Below are 602 nucleotides of genomic sequence, written 5' to 3'. Positions count from 1 at the left end.
GGGGCCAGCCGGCGCCGGCGCAGCCAAATGCAAAGGAGGGGTCCGGACAAAGGGCGCCCCGCGGGTGTCTGGTCACACCTGCCTCACGGGACATCTTTCCAGAGGCACATGACAACGCCCGAGGGCATTCTCCGGACATTTTCCGCCTGGCGTCCTGGTCTTTTTTCTTTATTTTTTCGCCCCTCTTTGAGGCGCCGAGTCGGGGGGCGGGGCGGACCACGGAAGCTACATCGCCAATGTCCCCCACCATCGGTTGGGCCGCCGGGGCCCGAGGAGGATGTGGGGAGTGTTATGATGGCCGGTGGCCGGCGCATGCCTTGGCAGTGGCAGGCGGATCTACACCAACCTCCCTCGGCCTCCCCTCCGCGAGCAATATCGCCCCGGCGAGGCAGGGGGGGGGGGGGGGGCCACTCTGGGTTCCCGTCGAGCGCCGGTCAAAGGAAGGGCTCTGGCCCGGCATCCGGTGGTAGCTTGGGAAATGCCGCTGGATCCGGGACCGGAAGCCTCGAGCGGCGAGCCAATGGGGGGGCGGGGCGCGGTGCCCTCCGTGCGAACGCGTTGCCGTGAAGGTGCTGCCTCGAGAGAGAGAGAGAGAGAGAGAG

General features: G+C 67.6%; 1 protein-coding gene across 1 annotated transcript in view; it reads right to left on the bottom strand.

Moving 5' to 3' along the window:
- H696_00335 (chaperonin GroS) overlaps positions 1-250 on the bottom strand; it is a gene marked incomplete at both ends in the record, with an annotated part of 2676 nt that extends 2426 nt beyond the window's left edge. The window contains one exon of the mRNA XM_009494183.1: positions 218-250. Coding sequence (XP_009492458.1) covers positions 218-250 — 33 coding nt within the window. The remainder of the gene's footprint in view (positions 1-217) is intronic.
- Positions 251-602: the final 352 nt, after the last annotated feature.

Source organism: Fonticula alba (genome assembly GCF_000388065.1).
Source record: "Fonticula alba strain ATCC 38817 unplaced genomic scaffold supercont2.1, whole genome shotgun sequence".
In the NCBI taxonomy this organism is placed as follows: Eukaryota; order Rotosphaerida; family Fonticulaceae; genus Fonticula; species Fonticula alba.
This window is presented reverse-complemented; position numbering and strand designations above follow the sequence as displayed.